Here is a 15,414-nt window from a genome sequence, read left to right on the forward strand (position 1 = left end):
GTGGAATCTTCTCTAACCAGAGACTAAACCCATGTCCTCTGCCCTGGCAGGTGGATTCCTTTCATATATCTATATCTATCTATCTTTATTTATTTTCTTATTTGGCTGCATTGGGTCTTAGTTGAGGCATGTGGGATCTAATTCCCTACCCAGGGATCAAACCTGCATCGAGAGCCTGGAGTCTTATCCACTGGACCACAGGGAAGTCCTTGCCATTCCTTCTTGTGGACAGAATCCTCATTTTTCAGATACCCCACCTTCCTCCACATGGCTCACTTCTCCTCTTGGCCAGTCATGGTCACTTCATCCTCCTTGCCAGTTGTTGGTTTAGTTATAGGCATAATGAAACTCAGGCCACTGAGATATGAGGGGAAGCATGGTAGGGCGATACTGGGAAAGGTTTCCTGAGTAATAAAAATAAACACACAGGAAGAGAGCCCTTCCTCTCCTATCATCAATGGTATTTCCACGTTTGGTTGGATGCAATGCCAGAAATAAAACAGCACCTTGTGACCATGAGGGTTGCTGAACAACAGGCTGAAGGGTGCAGATCAGAAAGATGGAAAGAGTCTTTCTTCATATAAAGAATTTTTTAATGACAATGTTAAACTGTTGAATTAGCCAACTCAAAAGCTCCCTGCCTCTGGACTTAGATTATATGTTTCCTTATTTTAAACTCAGCTGAGTTGGGATATTCTGTTATTGCAGCTGACAGCACACCAGCAGACTTAAGTGGCATGTGGACAATGGCACTCAGTGTGGGAGGATGGAGAGGAGACAGACTAATCAAATAGCAGAAACAGAGACTTCCCCTGCTGTCCTAGGTACTGGACACAGAGGTTCTGGCCTCTAGTCTAAAGTTGTTAATAGCCTCGCTGGAGATAAAGAGCAGACATTTAGAAACACTAAAAGGGAATGCTTCAGAAAAGACCCCTGGTACAACACTAACCTGGATACAATTATATGGAACCAGCCAGTCTCCCATGATTTTACTAATAAATTTGGATTGTTCAGGATTGCAGATTACTGCTCCTTTCCCATCAAGCCTGTGGGGACTGTCTTGTTCCACTCCACACTGCACCTTACTCTCAGCAGGTAACCTCACTTTTTCACCTCACAAGGAAAACCTAGGCAATTGGGGTGAATTTCTCAATCTCCAAACCCTCCAAATTCATGTATACTTTAATTCCTAATGATGAAGAGGCTGATAACTACCAGACCCTGAGAGTTGACACATTGCCTCATTTTCTCCTCACAACAAGGTTGTTATTCGTATCCTCATTCTATACATGAGGAAATGGAAATTTAGGAATACTTATCCACAGTCCTATAGCTAGTAGGTGATGAAGCCATAGGTAAACTCTAAGTCTGTATGACTCCAAAGCCTGCATTTCCCCCCACTATTTCACTTTTCTCTTCTGTTCTTCCTTCCTTCCTTCCTCCCCACTCCTCCCACCCCCAACTCAGAGAAAGAGATTAGAAACCATGCCTTTCTCCCTTATCCTTCTTTTGGCCTCAAGGAAACAGTTAACATTGCAGAGAAACTGTCATCAAGACACTTATGAATATTAGATATGAAGGGCCAAGAGGGGGAAGACCGGAAGAGTAGGGGCACCAAAGGATCTCAGCAACAACAGTATCCATGTTGCTCCTTTCTGTCATGGGAAAGAAGATAATGAACTTTGCCTGGCACACTAAATTCTAGATATCAATGAGATACCCAAGTGGATACATGTTACAGCAAACAATAAACACAGGGCTTAGATTATAGATGTGAGAATCATTCAGTTCAACTAACTGTAACAGGGACTATTCATTCATGCAACAAATATTTATTTAACACCAGGTGGCGCTAGTGGTAAAGAGCCCGCCTGCCTAATGGAGAAAATGTAAGGAATGCCAGTTCAATCCCTGGGTCGGAAAGATCCCCTGCAGAAGGGCATGGCATCCCACTCCAGTATTCTTGCTTGGAGAACCCCGTGGACAGAGGATCCTGGTGGGCTACAGTCCATGGAGTCCCAAAGAGTTAGATTCAACTGAAACAACATAGCTCATAGGCTCTTGTATAAGGTTTATCTACTTTCTTAACATTGAAATGAAAGGCATTTTTTAAGACAACAAGGTGTATAATTTGGAAAAAAAAATCCTGGAACATATATCGTCATAACTTGACCTGGAAGGCTTTGAGAAAGACAGAAGTAAAACCAAATACTTGTTCTCAGGGAACTCTGGGTATGATTTGGGCATGGGAAGATCTGGAGGAGATAGATAAAAACACAAATGAGTATAATTCCAGGCAGTCTGTGGTATGTGCCATAATCTCAGTAGAAATCAAATGTGATAAGAATGTGAGAAAGAAATTTGGTTGGAGACAGATCTGTATGCTGGAATCTTAGTTTAGTTCAGTTCACTCAGTCATGTCCAACTCTTTGTGACCCTATGGACTGCAGCACGCCAGGCCTCCCTGTCCATCACCAACTCCCAGAGTTTGCTCAAACCCATGTCCATTGAGTCGGTGATGCCATCCAACTATCTTGTCCTCTCTTGTCCCCTTCTCTTCCCACTTTCAATCTTTCCCAGCATCAGGGTCTTTTCCAATGAGTCAGTTTTTCACATCAGGTGGCCAAAGTATTGGAATTTCAGCTTCAGCATCAGTCCTTCCAATGAATATTCAGGACTGATTTCCTTTAGGATGGGCTGGTTGGATCTCCTTTCAGTCCAAGGAACTCTCAAGAGTCTTCTCCAACACCACAGTTCATTGGTCATTATAATTATTCATAACTTGTAAGAATCATGACAGTGGATGGAGAGATAGAGATGGAGAGAGGAATAAACAATTGAGGAATGGAAAGAGAGGAGAGGAGAGAAGAGATTCTGGGAATAAGCCTTGGGGAAGGGTCACATTTGGAGGAAGGAGGACAGAAAGGAGCCAGGGAAGGAGACAGAAGGAATATCCAAAGGAATAGGAGAATCAGAGTAATGTAAAGTCACAAAAATGAAAGTGAAGAAGAATTTCACAGGAGAGAGCCAGTCTGGTCTGCAGCCTTTCATAAAGTAAGCATTCCTTTTGGCCTAGGTGACATCAGTGGAAGCTAGCTTCCGGTTGGGGAACGTTGGGAGAGGTGTTTTCCTGAAGTAGCCTCTGGGTGGTAGTGGTGGCAGTGGTGGCAGCTGCACTATGTCCAGGGACTGGCAGAAACACGGCAGAGCTAAATCAGCTTAAAGCAGTAGGAAAAAAAACTGGCTCCTGCTGGGGCTTCTCTAGTTTTGTGGACACTGGAGTGTCCTCTTGAGCATATGCCAAGCCTCAAATCACATTTGTCCTCCTCTGAAGAAGCCAGCTTCATCCCTGGGAGCAGAGTAAATAATACGAAGTACTTCATAGATTAGCAGCATTTTAAGGTTTACAAGGGGCTTCCCAGGTGGCACAGTAGTAAAGAATCCGCTTGCCAATGCAAAAGACATAAGAGATGCAGGTTGTATCCCTGGATCCAGAAGATCCCCTGGAGGAGAGCATGGCAACTCACTCCAATATTCATACCTGGAAAATTCCATGGACAGAGGAGCTTGGCGGGCTTCAGTCCATGGGATCTCAAAGAGTCGGACATGACTAAACACAGCAGCACACATAGTTTGCAAAGTGTTTTTTACACCTATTAACCAATTCAGAAAACCCTGAAAGGTTGGTATTATTGATCCCATTTCACTGATGAGAAAACTCAGTTATGAAGAGGGATCCAGGGTGACACAATTAATATGTGGAAGAACAAGGATTTGAATTCAGGTGTGTCTGGCTCCAAACACCTGGGCCTTTTGTGCAATATCACAGCGTTCAGCTATCCAGGACTCAGGCTATGATCTCTTCTTCCTTGCCTACCTTTTATCCACACTCTCTCCCACTCCCCACCACTGGGCAAGGATATTCAGGTTTTTTCCCCCAAAGAGATTTCTGGACCTTCCAGGAGATCTAGATTCTAGCTTCTAGAGTCTCCCCTGCAGCCCTGCCTCCTCCTCCCAGGATCCAGCTGGGTAATATTCTTAGAACCTGAAGATCAGGTTCAGAGTCTCCATTGCTTCGCAGCTCCCTTCAGAGTGGTTCTGCTGTAGTCATCTCTCCCTTCCCAAGAGCACTACCCACCTCACCCTCAGAGCCCTCCAGGCCCAGAGCTTGCTTCCTGAACGTAAGAACTTCATAATCACTCAGACTTAGTTAGTCCCAGGAACCTCAGGCCCAGAGCTCCTGACAATTCGGCATTCCCTAGTACTAGCCTCTTAAGCGTCTAGGTTTGGCATCTGTACTTTCTTGGCTGTATTCAGACAAGGGTCTTCTGGGGTGACAGAGAGAGAGGAGAGGTGGCGTGTAGGAAGAGGTGGAGACTGTAAGGGAAGCATGTTCATTAGCATCCTTGGGGAAGAGTGAACCATGTCCTCACCACCTCCTCTTACGTGTGTAATTATTGTTCAGTCACTCAGTCGTGTCTGACTTTTTGCGACCCCATGGACTTCAGCATGCCAGGCTTCCCTGTCCATCACCATCTCCCAGAGCTTGCTCAAAGTCATGTCCATTGAGGCAGTGATGCTATCCAACCAACTCATCCTCTGTTGTCCCCTTCTCCTCCTGTCTTTAATCTTTCCCAGCATCAGAGTCTTTTCCAGCTCAATAGGCCTCTTAAAATTGACAGGTGAAAAAACTTCATCTTTCCCCAGATCTACTTTTCTCATAGCCTTCCTCATCTTTGTCAAGGGTATAAGTCCAGTTGCTCAGGCCAGAAATCTTAGAGTTATTCTTGACTCCTCTCTTTCTCTTATATCCCTTATCAATAAACTATTGTTATCTTTACTTTCAAAATCTGGCCAGAATCTGCCACTTCTTACAACCTTCACCACTGTGGTCCAAGCCACCATCATCTTTATTGGCAGTAGCCTCTGATCTGGTCTTTCTCCTGTGTATACCGTCCTATAGACTGTTCTCAACATAGAGCTGGCCAGGGAGCCTTCTAAAATGTCAATCAGATCCTGACACTTGTCTCTTCTAAACCCTTAATGGCTTCTCAGTTACTGAAAGAAGAAGCCAAGGTGTCCTCACAATGGCTTCCAAGGACCTTCATGATCTGGTTCATGCTGAACTCTCTGACCTCATCTCTATGTTTCCTCTTCCTCACAATCATCTGGTCTTTGTTTAAAATCACTCTAATATTTAAAATAGAAACACTCTCTATTTTCTTTTTCTCCTATACTTTTTTCCATAGCAATGATCATGATCTATATATTTCACTTGTTAATTTTATTATCTTTTCCTTCCCACCAGTATTTAAGCTTCATTAAAGTAGGAGTTTTTGTTTTGTTTAGTACTGGTGAACTACCAGTGCCTAGAGCTGGACCAAGCACATAGTAGGCTCTCAGAAAGTATTTGCTTATCCTTTCCTAGATTATGGCCAGTGGCTTAGAGAGGCCACTGAGATAGCAATTAAGTCCATGGATGTTAGAGCCTGGTTCAAAAGCCGGCCTGCCTGGGTTCAAATCTTGACTAATTAAATACTTCAACTCCCTGTGCCTTAGTTTTCTCATCAGTAAAGTGGGGATAATCATGATACCTACTTCAGAGAGCCTGTAAAGCCCTTAATAAGTATAAAGCATTTAGAACAGTTCCTTGCATGTAGTTAGTGCTATATATACATTTCTTATAATTAGATGCACATGGAGTTAAGATTTATATCAATAGTTTAGATTTTCTAAAACATTCATTTCCCATTTTTCTGCTCATACAGATTTCTATGATCACCCTTCAGGTTTGGTTATCTCCAATGACCTGGCTCTTCATCTGTCAACTTGGACGTTTCCTTGTGTACTCTCTCCTACTGTCATTTAGAAGCTGTTAAATAGTAATCTCGCTGGGCGCCAGTTTCCCAATCTTGATGGGCCTTGCTATTGCTAATGACTTCCCAGGACGGGAGGAGGTACAAGCCCCACTCCCAATCCCGTCTCCTTGATTATGCCCTCTTGCTGCCAAGGGGAAGGGTGACAGAGTCAGCTGGGCTCAGCCTCAAGGGGACCAGGTAGGATACATGCCAAGTTTCTTCGGTAAGAGTGGCAATGGGGTTCTGGGCTGGCCCAGGCTGGGGGAAGGCGCCAGAGATCACTGTAGTACAGAGACACTGGGACCAGGGGAGAGAAGTCACTATGTGGAGAGATGCCCTCTTCACAGGGATGTCACTCTTCTGGTGAGCTGGGAGAAAATTCGGGTCTGGGTATCATCCCACACTGGTCCTGGTAGGCCCCAACTCCCTTCAGCTAGCTAAGCTCTGAAGGACAGAGTTAGCTGCAGAAGAACAGCCCAAACCCACTGACTGCCCTCCTGAGCCCCACTGCTGCCCGCTACCTACTCCTCCCTGGGCTGGACCAAGGGATCTCTGGAAGAAGCCAGGCTGGCCTAGGTTATCTCCAGATGCATCCTTTCAACCCCACTTGTGCCTCAACCATTGCCCTCCCCATCTCTGCTTTCTTTCCCCAGGTTAGGGCTAGGCAGCCAGGGAAATCCAGCTACCCTCACTCTGCCCTTTCTGCCTCTAGGGGGACCATGGCCAGTACAGAGGCCTTGCTGTTCACAACCTTAGGCACTTACTCAGATCCTGACAACAGTGAGATGGAACTGGACTGCCAGTTTAATGAGGAGTTCAAGTTCATCCTGCTGCCCGTGACCTATTCAGTTGTCTTCCTGCTGGGCCTAGGCCTCAATGCCCTGACCATCTGGCTCTTCCTCTTTCGCCTCCAACCGTGGGATGCAACAGCCACCTACATGTTCCACTTAGCCCTGTCAGATACTTTGTATGCCCTATCACTGCCCACTCTAGTCTACTATTATGAGGCCCACAACCACTGGCCCTCTGGCACTGGGCTCTGCCAGTTCATCCACTTTCTCTTCTATTGGAACCTCTACTGCAGTGTTCTTTTCCTCACCTGCATTAGTGTGCACCACTACCTGGGCATCTGCCACCCACTGCGGGCGGTGCACTGGGGCCTCGCACACCTTGCTGGCCTTCTCTGCCTGGTAGTTTGGTTGGTCGAAGCTGGCTGTCTCATGCCCAACTTGTTCTTTGTCACCACCAGCCCCAAGGGGGACGCTGTCTTGTGCCACGACACCACTCGGCCTGAGGAATTTGACCATTATGTGTACTTCAGTTCGGCAATCATGGGGCTGCTCTTTGGTGGGCCCTGCCTGGTCACTCTTGTCTGCTATGGACTCATGGCCCAGCGCCTGTATTGGCCCTTGCCAGGGGCCACCCAGTCATCTTCCCGTCTGCGCTCTCTACATACCATTGCTGTGGTGCTGACTGTCTTTGCTGTCTGCTTTGTGCCTTTCCACATCACCCACACAATTTATTACATGGCAAGGCTGTTGGAAGCTGACTGCAGGGTGCTGAGCATCGTCAGCTTGGTCTACAAAGTGACTCGGCCTCTGGCCAGTGCCAATAGCTGCCTGGATCCTGTGCTCTATTTGCTCACTGGGGAAAAGTACTGACGTCAGCTCCAGCAACTTTGCAGGGGTAGCAGGTCCCGGCCTCCCAGGGCTGCCTCCTCTCTGGTGCTGGTGTTCCTGCCTGAAGACAGCAGATGCAGGTGGACAGCCGCCCCCCAGGATGGCGGCTGCCCCACCGCTCGGGCAGATAGTTTGTAACATTGGAAGCTGGGAAGTGAGAAAGGGGGTGAGTGCAGGGCAGAGGGGAGGGAACCTAATAGTGGCACCGGATCTGGCTGCTTTCTCCTCTTCTCTGGGTTCTGGAAAGAGGCCCTCATCTTAAGGTTTAGGAGGAGCCAGAGAAATCACATGTGACCCTATCACTCCTAAACCCTTCAGTTGCCCTCTCCTTTTTAGCCCAAAACACTAGAAGCCACTCTTTTTCCTCAACTCCTTTCTCTTTGTTTCTGTCCCCTTCCTGGGGCCACTGGTCCTGTTTCTTAGTCCTACATGACTTCTGGTCTCTCCCCCTGTTTCCTTATACAACATGCATTCCTTCAGCCAGACCAGAGCATTTAACTGGAGGGGTGGAGAAGCTGGTGTGATCTCAGGATTAGGCTGACTTATTTGATTGTGACAGCCAGAATCAAGAAGTGGGGGCCTCAGCATATCACAGGTGCCTGGGATGTGACATATATAGCGCCCACACCCACTCCCTGGTTTCCCCTGGGAGACAGGATAGTCCTGCTTACCCAGGCGCTGAACTAGGGCACAGTCCAGACAGCCTGCCTTCCGGGGTCCTCACATGCAGCTAGAGACATGGCTCTGTTGAGTGGTATGTAGCCACGATGTAGAGAGGGAGCCCTCTCATGGGGTGGGAAGTCTTCTCATGGGGTGGGGACCTTGAGAAGCTTCAGGGGCAGGACCCAGGCTGATAACGGCCTTTGGAACAGGAATAGGATTGGCCCTTCTTTATGATGTTTGCTGAGAACATATTTGACAGCTCTCCTGTACTTAATGAAAGGCAGAGTGGATGGCTCAGAATAGGAGGGAGGAGCTCTCGTGTCTATGACATAAATTCCGGCACCAAAGGGTGGAACAGGTTTGTGCAGAGACCGGAGTGGTGACAGGGACTGAGGCCCACAGCTGGCTCTTCACTGGTCACTCCCCTTTCTCTGGCTCCTGTCCTAGATAAATGATAAATCTGTCACCAGCTGTTTCAGATCAGGCTTTAGGACTTCGAGGACAGGGCAAAGCACAGGGGCTAGGACAACTTCCCTCAGAGTTTGCCATCCAGTCACTCCTCTCTAGCACCATCTTTGTGCTTACAGGCTGCTAGGAGTGGAAATGGGATGTGAAACTTGGGGAGCTAACCCTCAAGCCATGGGAAGAATTTCTGGGCAGGCCTCTGTGAGAAGGGTAGGCTTACCCTTCCAGGCATCCGCTGTAAATCGCCTTCCAGCCCTTTGGTCTCCTGAATCTCCAGCCTTCCTTTCCTTTTGCCCTGCCCTTGCTGACCTGACTCTGATCCTTTACTTGTCTCCTGGCTTCTATTGGGTCTCCGTGGAGAGTAAGGTTAGGGCTGGTCTGCAGAAAAAAAAGACTCCAATGTCCCTGAGTCCCCTTTTGCATTCTTTTAAGGGCTCCCTCTTCCTCTCTAGATATCAAGGCCCGCTTTCCTTTGTTTGTCCTTCTTCATCACTTTCAGTCTCTTCTGTAACAGATTTCATTTTGTTTTTTAAAAAAATCCTATTTGTCTTATTCATTTCACTGTCAAATTTCTAGAAAGAGTACCATGAATCCCATTTCCTCACCACAAAGTCATCCCCTAACTCTCTGGATCTGGTTTCCTTCCTATACTTTTCTGTACCTAGAACACAAATTGCCTCATAAGGAAAACCTTTAGGGATTTTTTTCTCTGCCTTCATCCCCTTTGACTTTTCTGCTTTGCTTTACCCTGTTGCATACCTACTTTAAAACTTTTTTTATAAAAGCCACATTAAAAAATTCCACTGATTCCTGAATCAGAAAGATCCCCTGGAGGAGGAAATGGCAACGCACTCCAGTATTCTTGCCTGGAAAATCCCATGGACAGAGGAGCCTGGCTGGCTACAGTCCATGAGGTTGCAAAAGAGTCAGACAAGACTCAGCAACTAAACAGCAACAGCATGACAATATTAAATAAAAATTTGAAAGAAAATATTCACCTCTACTTCACAGCCCTAGACAATTCTTTTCATTTTTCCATGTTCCATGATTCTCCAGTTTATATAATACATATGTGTGTGTATATATATATGTATATGTTTAAATGCAATCAGTGTACATATATTTTAAAATTCTTAAAAAAATTTTTTTATTGCAAATACTCTCCTTGTGTTACAGTCTTTCATATTCATTTCAATGATGACATAAAATTCCATTCATCAGTAGATCATATTTTATTTGACTATTCTCCTATTATTGGTCATTTAGGGAACTCCCAATTTTTCTGTGCTTTGAATGTTTTAATTCATATAGCTTTTTCCTTCTTTGTAATTCTCTTCCTAGGACAAGTTCCCAGGGGTAGGATTACCAGATCAAAGAGCATGAGTGGTTTCATAGACCTTAATTTCCCAAAGGACAGCACAAATTTTCAACATCACAAATGACACGTGAGTATTCCAGTTCCCTTGCAGCCCTGGCATTAGACTTTATAAGAAATCTTTTTGGGTGGCTTAAACATTTAACTTATTAATTTCATTTCTTTGATTACTCATGGGATTGAACACTTTCCCACATGTTCACTATTTGCATTTTCTCTTGGGTGAATTGTCTGTTCATATCCTTCTTGAATTGGTATCTTAGTGGTATTCTTTTCTATTTAAATGTATTCTTTATTTGACATACATGTTAACCCTTTGTCATATTTGATGTAACTATTTCTTCCATTTATTGTAATACTTTTAACTTTAGTTCCTTATTTTATCTCCTTGCTTTAAAATTTCTCTCTGGTAATTTGCAACCTTATGAATATAGTAAAAATTATTGAATTGTATACTTAGAAATGGTGAATTCTATAGTAAATAAACTACATCTCAATAAAACTGTTAAAAAAAATTCTCTCTTCCTACTTTTCTCACTCATTACTTCTTCTGTTTGCTTGCTGCTCTTTCTTTTTTATTCCCTAAGTGAACAGAGTTCCAAAATCTGTCATAGTCAGAGCATTTGGGGATTATTTAATCCCCTCCCCTCATCTGAGCTTTGATTTTTCTCTTGGAAAGAGTATATATGCATGTGAATACAATTCAGTTGACTCATAGTCCTTGAGAGTACCTTGGAAATCTTCTAGGGCCTGGGCACTGCTTCACTTTACAAAGGAGGAAATGGATCCTGAGATATGACTTGCTCGTGACTTAGTAAATTAGGGGCAGAGCAGAGACTAGGGCTCAGTCTTATTTTCCGTTCTTCCCCAGTACAAATCCCTTTTCTCCAGCTATTTTGATCTCCTCATTATTTGTTTTCCAAATATGACCTCCACTTGCTTACATCTCCACTTTTATTCTTCCTTTCCCACACGTTTGAGTGCCCTCCCTTTGTTTTCCCGCTGTCTTTTTCCTACCCAGTGTCCAAGGCCCCAGGTGGCACTAGTAGTAGAGAACCTGCCTTTCAGGGCAGGAGACCTAAGAGACATGGGTTTGATCCCTGGGTCAGGAAGATCACTTGGAGAAGGAAATGGCAACCTGCTCCAGTATTCTTGCCTGGAGAATTCCATGGACAGAGGAGCCTGGCTGGCTATGGTTCATGTAAAGAGTTGGACACGACTGAAGTAACTTAGCATGTACACCCAAGACCAAGCTTAAGTCCCACTTCCTCTGAGGACTTCTCTGCTGACTCTTTTGTACAGTGAGCTTCCTGATCACTCCTACAGTAATTATTGCCTATATCAGTCATTTGGCACTTATATTGTCTTTTGATATTGCTTATACTACTATCCTGAATTGTTATTTAACCCTTTATGTGTGTTTGTTTTGAGTTCCTACCTGTGATAGAAAGGAAAGAGCATAGAACTAAAGATCAAATAACTAAGTTGGAACCCTGGTTATGAAAGTGGGGATCAGGTGTGTCTTGGGTGAGTCACTCAGACTCTCTGAGCCAGTTTCATCATCTGTAAAATGAGGATTGTAATCTCAGCTTTAGGTATTCCAGATTATGGCAAGACTCTGTGAATCTAGGGAGCTAAGAAAATATAATTGTTTGTTATTTTATTATCCAATGTGCTTAATAAATATTTGTAGAATGATTACGTGTCAGTAATTAAGCTTAATGTTTCTTCTTCTGGGAATATTTCCATGTTAAGAGGCCACAGACCAAGAAGTCTGAAAATCCAGGAGCACTTCAGGAGTAGTGGAGGTTGGAGGGCATTGGAAAGATACTTTGAAGGAAAGCAGGCCTGTCAGCAGTGACTGCTGCAGGGGTAGGGGCTCTGGGTGCAGCAGACCTGTGTATGGCATAATCCCTCTTGGAAGAGGTCACAATTAACCCCTCCATAGAGCTGCCAGAACTTACACAGGACTGGGGAAACAGACTCTTGGAGAGCACAAACAGAATCTTGTGTGCACCAGGACCCAGGAGAAAGGAGCAATGACCCCACAAGAGACTGACCCAGACTTGCTCGTGAGTGTCCAGGAGTCTCCGGCAGAGGTGTGGGTTGGCGGTGGCCTGCTGCTCACTGAGTGTAGCAGTGCGTGCATGGGACCTTTTGAAGGAGGTTGGCATTATCTTCATTACCTCCACCATAGTTTGGCCCCAAGTAAATAACAGGGCCAAATAATATTTCTTTCTATAAAGAAAGCTGAGTGCCAAAGAACTGATGCTTTTGAACTGTGATGTTTGAGAAAACTATTGAGAGTCCCTTGAACTGCAAGGAGATCCAACCAGTCCATCCTAAAGGAAATCAGTCCTGAATATTCATTGGAAGGACTGGTGTTCAAGCTGAAACTCCAATACTTTGGCCACCTGATGTGAAGAGCTGACTCATTTGAAAAGACCCTGATGCTGGGAAAGATTGAAGGTGGGAGGAGAGGGGGACAACAGAGGATGAGATGGTTGGATGGCATCACTGACTCAGTGGACATGGGTTTGAGTAAACTCTGGGAGTTGGTGATGGACAGGGAGGCCTGGTGTGCTGCAGTCCATGGGGTCGCAAAGAGTTGGACATGACTGAACGACTGAACTGAACTGAAATAACATGTAGGGAACACAGCCCCACCCATCAACAGAAAATTGGGTTAAAGATTTACTGAGCATGGCCCCGCCCATCAGAATAAGACCCAGTTTCCCCCTCAGTCAGTCTCTCCCATCAAGAAGCTTCCATAAGCCTCTTACTCTTCTCCATCAGAGGGCAGACAGACTGAACCACAGTCACAGAAAACTAACCAATCTGATCACATGGACCACAGCCTTGTCTAACTCATTGAAACTATGAGCCACGTTGTGTAGGGCCACCCAAGATGGACGGGTCATGGTGGAGAGTTCTGACAAAACATGGTCCACTGGAGAAAGGAATGGCAAACCACTTCAGTATTCTTGCCTTGAGAACCCCATGAACAGTATGAAAAGGCAAAAAGATGTGACACTGAAAGATGAACTCCCCAGGTCGGTAGGTGCCCAATATGCTACTGGAGGTCAGTGGAGAAATAACTACAGAAAGAATGAAGGGATGAGCCAAAGCAAAAACAGCACCCAGTTGTGGATGTGACTGGTGATGGAAGCAAGGTCCAATGGTGTAAAGAGCAATATTGCATAGGAACCTGAAATGTCAGGTCCATGAATCAAGGCAAATTGAAAGTGGTCAAACAGGAGATGACAAGAGTGAACACTGACATTTTAGAAATCAGCAAACTAAAATGGATGGGAATGGGTGAATTTAACTCAGATGACCATTATATCTACTACTGTGGGCAAGAATCCCTTAGAAGAAATGGAGTAGCCATTGTAGTCAATGAAAGAGTCCAAAATGCAGTACTTGGATGCAATCTCAAAAATGACAGAATGATCTCTGTTCATTTCCAGGGCAAACCATTCAATATCACAATAATCCAAGTCTATGCCCTGACCAATAATGCTGAAGAAGCTGAAGTTGAATGATTCTGTGAAGACCTACAAGACCTTCGAGAACTAACACCCCAAAAAGATGTCCTTTTCATTATAGGGGACTAGAAGAAGGCTGAGCACCGAAGAATTGATGCTTTTGAACTGTGGTATTGGAGAAGACTCTTGAGAGTCCCTTGGACTGCAAGGAGATCCAACCAGTCCATTCTGAAGGAGATCAGCCCTGGGATTTCTTTGGAAGGAATGATGCTAAAGCTGAAACTCCAGTACTTTGGCCACCTCATGTGAAGAGTTGACTCATTGGAAAAAACTCTGATGCTGGGAAGGATTGGGGGCAGGAGGAGAAGGGGACGACCGAGGATGAGATGGCTGGATGGCATCACCGACTCGATGGATGTGAGTTTGAGTGAACTCTGGGAGTTGGTGATGGACAGGGAGGCCTGGCTTGCTGCAATTCATGGGGTCACAAAGAGTCAAACACGACTGAGTGACTGAACTGAACTGAACTGAACAGAAACTCTACAGTGATAGCTCAATAAAATAGGTGTTTTTTTTTTTAACCAAAAAAATCCATGGTAGGCAGTCCAAGGGTGGGTGCATCTGCTCAAGGTGATCAACATGGCTTCCCACTTCACCCTGTTTATAATGTGTGTTTTTCATCCTTATGGTTGTAAAAATGGCTGCTCAACTTCCATGTACCTTATCTGTGTTCTATGCAGGAAGAAAGGTATAAGAGCATAAGGCAGAAGTCTAAAGGATTTAGTAAACTAAACTGTTTTTCTTTATTAGAAAAGAAATAGCCCTTCTAGAACCCCACCCAATTGACTTCTGCTTAAATTTCATTGACCAGGGGTAGATCATGTGACCACTTTGAACTATGTGTATGGGAAGTTGGATTTATTGCTGCCCCAAACAAGGTTGGAGTTTTCCATGTGAGAAAAATTGGGGACAAAGAGTATTGGGTAGGATATGAACAGGGTCTGTTACATACTGCTTAGTTTATTTCTGATTTAAAAACTGACTTTCCCACACTGACCTTTTATAACACATTAAACTCCTTTCTGAAAGAACTCAGAGTTACAAAAGCAAGATTAACAGTATAAAATGTTTTATCATATTTATTATGAACTTAAGCAACTTTTTGGAAAATCAAGAACCTAATGAATCTGAAACTCAACAATTTAAATTCCTCCAGTTGTCTTGTACTCATTGTATACATTCTGTTGTAAGTGTGTGAGAATACTTGCTACATAAGAAGTCAACATTAATAACTGCAAACTTCATTTGAATGTTCATCCAGCTTAAGGACAGAGTAAGTGTCTGACTTATTTACTCCCACTGCCTAGCAGATAATGGATGATCAATAAATATTGCTGAATGATGTGAATGAATGAGTGAATGTCTGAGATATCCAGGAAGACGTATCAGGGTTATCAAGGAAGATCCAGCCTCAGAGTAGGCAAGGACTAACCTACCAGGTGAAAAGATAGCAGATAAATAGAACAGTCAGTAATTGATTCAAAAGCAACTTGTTATGGATTCTTAGAGAAAGTGAAAGCTTTTCTTCTAATAAGAGAAATAAGACAAGGATCCTCACTCTCACCAGTTTTATTAAATATAGTATTGGAAGTCTTTGTCAAAGCAATTAGACTAGAAAAAAGAAATAAAAGGTATGCAATGGAAAAAAAGTAAAACTGTCACTATTTGCAGATGACGATGCTATGTATAGAAAATGCTAAAGACTTCATAAAAAAACTGTTAGAATTAATAAATGAATTCAGTAAAGTTGCAGGACAGAAAATCAGTACACAGAAATCTGTTGCATTTCTATATACTAATCATAAATTATCAGAAAAAGAATTTAA

The 15,414-nt window shown here is 44.2% G+C and overlaps 1 protein-coding gene across 1 annotated transcript; it reads left to right on the forward strand.

Annotated features, from left to right (window-relative positions):
* The first annotated feature begins 6,577 nt into the window (after positions 1-6,577).
* P2RY4 (pyrimidinergic receptor P2Y4) lies at positions 6,578-7,675 on the forward strand. Its single transcript, XM_068961895.1, is given in 1 exon segment — positions 6,578-7,675. A coding segment is annotated over 1 exon segment (1,098 nt).
* Positions 7,676-15,414: the final 7,739 nt, after the last annotated feature.

Source organism: Capricornis sumatraensis, chromosome X, assembly GCF_032405125.1.
Source record: "Capricornis sumatraensis isolate serow.1 chromosome X, serow.2, whole genome shotgun sequence".
In the NCBI taxonomy this organism is placed as follows: domain Eukaryota; kingdom Metazoa; phylum Chordata; class Mammalia; order Artiodactyla; family Bovidae; genus Capricornis; species Capricornis sumatraensis.